Source organism: Trypanosoma equiperdum, assembly GCF_001457755.1.
Source record: "Trypanosoma equiperdum strain OVI genome assembly, contig: ctg_581, whole genome shotgun sequence".
NCBI lineage: Eukaryota > Euglenozoa > Kinetoplastea > Trypanosomatida > Trypanosomatidae > Trypanosoma > Trypanosoma equiperdum.
In genome coordinates, this window is record NW_027124511.1 from 619 (window position 1) to 3897 (window position 3279).

At 48.2% G+C, this 3279-nt stretch overlaps 1 protein-coding gene and 1 pseudogene across 2 annotated transcripts; both read right to left on the reverse strand.

Moving 5' to 3' along the window:
- Nucleotides 1–315: 315 nt before the first annotated feature.
- On the reverse strand, nt 316–1233 carry TEOVI_000263000 (CHORD, putative; the record flags this gene model as incomplete). The annotated part of the gene is made up of 1 exon (XM_067225670.1): nt 316–1233. One exon carries the CDS (start codon nt 1231–1233, stop codon nt 316–318), a length of 918 nt encoding a protein of 305 aa, XP_067081771.1.
- An 879-nt stretch (nt 1234–2112) lies between these two features.
- On the reverse strand, nt 2113–3030 carry TEOVI_000263100:pseudogene (annotated as a pseudogene). The gene has a single exon. A coding segment is annotated over exon 1 (918 nt).
- Nucleotides 3031–3279: the final 249 nt, after the last annotated feature.

A 3279-nucleotide genomic window follows, 5' to 3' on the forward strand; every position in this document is an offset into this window, starting at 1 on the left:
AGTCGTGAATGCATTTCAGGGCCGGCGGGAATACTAACACGCTAAGGGGCATCCCTCCTTTCTTTCCTGGGGTTCACGCCATTTTTTAATCAGATGTGTTACTGTAACTTTCGTTTACACAAGTGATCCCCTCCATGCTAAAACAAGTAGCCACCAATCAGCCTTTTGATGTCGTTTCCAGAGGCATTGTGTCATTTGCTTGCTCCTTCACAAGCATATACACACACACACACACGCACGCACGCACGCACACACACACAAACACAACCAGAAGCTTCTCAAAGACGGCAAGTGTATCATCGATCGTGAACTGGGTTACAGCAGGTGCGGCCCTACGCTGCATCCGGGAACCTTTACGAAGTCATCAAAGTCGAAACACTTTTTGTCTGGGCAACACTTCCAATACCTATATGTGTCCCAAAACACGGGGCCCTCACTGTGGTAACGGCATGCCGTTGGGTGGTTATCTGCCACAATAAACTCTTGCTGGCAGCCGAAGTTACGGCACTTTGCCTTTCCATCCACAACGGCCTGCGGTTCATCCCGCCGCTTCTCGCGTACCGCCGCCTCGAATTCACGTGGCCCTGTTGTACGGCGCTCCGCTGGTGCCCCTGCTGTGGCATTATTAACCCCCGTGATGGCGGCGGCTTGACCAGAGGCGAGAGGCACATTCGCTACGGGGGCACTTGCAAATGAAACGGCTTGGTTTTCTGTGCTATGTGGCCCCGTGCAACAGGCCGGAATCGCCTTAAACTCTTCCCAATCGCGCGCCCGCCGTGATGTGCAGCAGCGCCAGTACTTCTCAATGTCGTGAAAGACAGGTGGCTCCTTGTGGTGTTTGCAGGCTGTGTCGTTATTTTCCCCTGGAAGAAAATACTGGCCGCAGCCATAGTTGGTACATATGATGGAACCTTCTGGTTGCTGATTTTGTCCCGACCGTCCCTTCGGTGTGTGTACGATACGGATATCGTTGTACTCATTAATTCGACTCTCCACAATATCTGTTGGTTTTAGTTCCACATTACCAAGCCACATGCTGAGTTCCTCTGGGTTCAACTGCTGCTCCGGGTCTTTCTTGTTATATGTTGTGACTACAAATTGCAGCAGCTGTTTGCATGGCCCACTGAGCCATTTGGATGGGATATCCACCTTCAACTTGTATGCCTCCACAATAGTTGTGTCCACCACAACGCCGTTGGCGTCCTTGCCCTCGTATGTGAAATAAACCTTCATTGACAAACGTGAGTGACAGGTACGCCTATGTTGGTGTTTTATTTATTAATTTATTTTTTCCCTCTTGCTGTTGCGATTTGTTTTCCCCGCCTCTTCAGTGGGCCACGGATGATCGTGCGTATATGTGCCTGACACGTCGGTAGCAGTAAAGGATGAAATACGGTAGGAGGAAAAATAAAGCGTGAATGAGAGTAGTGAGCGAGGGAAGACGCGAGTGGCATTTGCATGCATTCGAGGGGATAGCGACAAACAGTAGACAAATGAAGAGGAAGAGGGAATAAAGAAGGGGCACTCTTTTTGATGCGAGCAGACCCCGTGGGAAGGTATATGAAAACTATCTTTCAAATCTCATTGCTTATTTTCCCCTTTTTTTTTGCTTCCGGTATATCTCAATGCTTTATACTCTATTTACTCCGCACCGTATCGATACAACTTCAACGCCTTTGCGCCTCTTTCTTTTAAAGTTTCCAAAACAGTGCCTCTTCTCCAAAACAACAACAACAACAGGAAACATGAGCTTCTTAGACTTTAGAAGACCCTTTAATATGGACGTGAGAGGATACACCAAGGGCCATACACGGTCGTCCGACACGCACATTTACCAACCGTTACATATGCGGTGATGAACGTGAGGATATAACTGTTTGCGTGTGTGTGTGTGCATGTATGTGGAACTGCCCAACACCCCTCCATGCAGACAAACACAAATATCCCTGTCTCTCGGCACTGCGTTTCTACGGAGACGCAAGTGCGCCACGACATCACTCGTTCATGTGCCTAGCCCCGCCTGCAGAACTGAGACAAGTAAACTGCGGAAGAACAAACGGAAAGAGGGGAATAGTTTCAATAGTACGCCTTACAGTTAGCATGCGATGTCCTTCATGTTCCCCACTGCTGTGCATCGTCTCCCTGTTTGCTTCCGTAAGCCTCCCTGCGGATTGTCGGCCTCCTGGACTGGTAGGTCGACTTCCCTAATTTCATATTTTTTTCATTTTCCAACATCAGCTGCAGCCTCGTATTCGCCCGCCTGACTTCCTCTTCCATGCGTTTTACCTCTGCCACACTTTCCTCTCGCCTGCGCAGCCACTCTCTGTACTCCACCACCTCTTCATCTGACATAATGCCATACTTGGGCAATGCGTTCCACATGTACACAAAGAAGCCAAAAAAGTACGTAGCAAAGGCAAACGTAATGAAAATAATCATTGGCACTGTGGAGCAGTATGGCAAGAAGCCCCTGGACCTCGTGTTGCAGTGATCAAGGTAATCATGGAGCATTCTATGTGTGTCTTCCGCCAGTAAGACGGAATGGAGCAGGGCAGAGATAAGAACAATTTCTGTTGCGAAGAAACAGTCCTTCCGCACGTTGAAGTTACGCCACTTAAACTCAAAAAAGTTCGCCTTGACAGCATAGCGGTTGATGGCACCAACAAGAAGCGCAGTGACAGCCAGGAAGAACGTCGCATGCATTTCCGTAGCGAGGGCTGCAAACATCACTCCAACGACTTTATCGGAGATATTCACCGACACGCCGGTGAAGGCGAACACTCTCTCATTCTGTACGCTGTGGCTGCATCTTTTTGACAACCAAACAAGCGACGGTGCCAACTCGAACGGGTTTTCGACCCACAGGGAGCTTGTGAAGGTACGGTTCGAGGCCATGTCAAATTGAGTCACAAAAACTATTAAACACACGAGTTGAACGAGTGTACAGAGAGAATAGAAGTGCACAATGTATTTCTCGGACTTGAGGCGCGCTTTGTTTGGGCGCCGCTGAATTTCACTCACAACATGCATCGGCACCCACGAGGTTACAATTCGTTTCTATTGTTCTATCCTTCTTATGTACTATATACTTGTACGTGTACCGATACCTATGCACCTACAAGCTAGGTTTGTGGGTTCTATGGGTGCTAGAGGGCGGGAAGGAAAAGAATAGTAGAACAAAAAACAAAGGGGTAGAGGTACATGTGTTGAAGAAGTAAACTAGTAAGAAGACGCAACGGCATTGCGTCACACGCATATATATATATATATATATATATA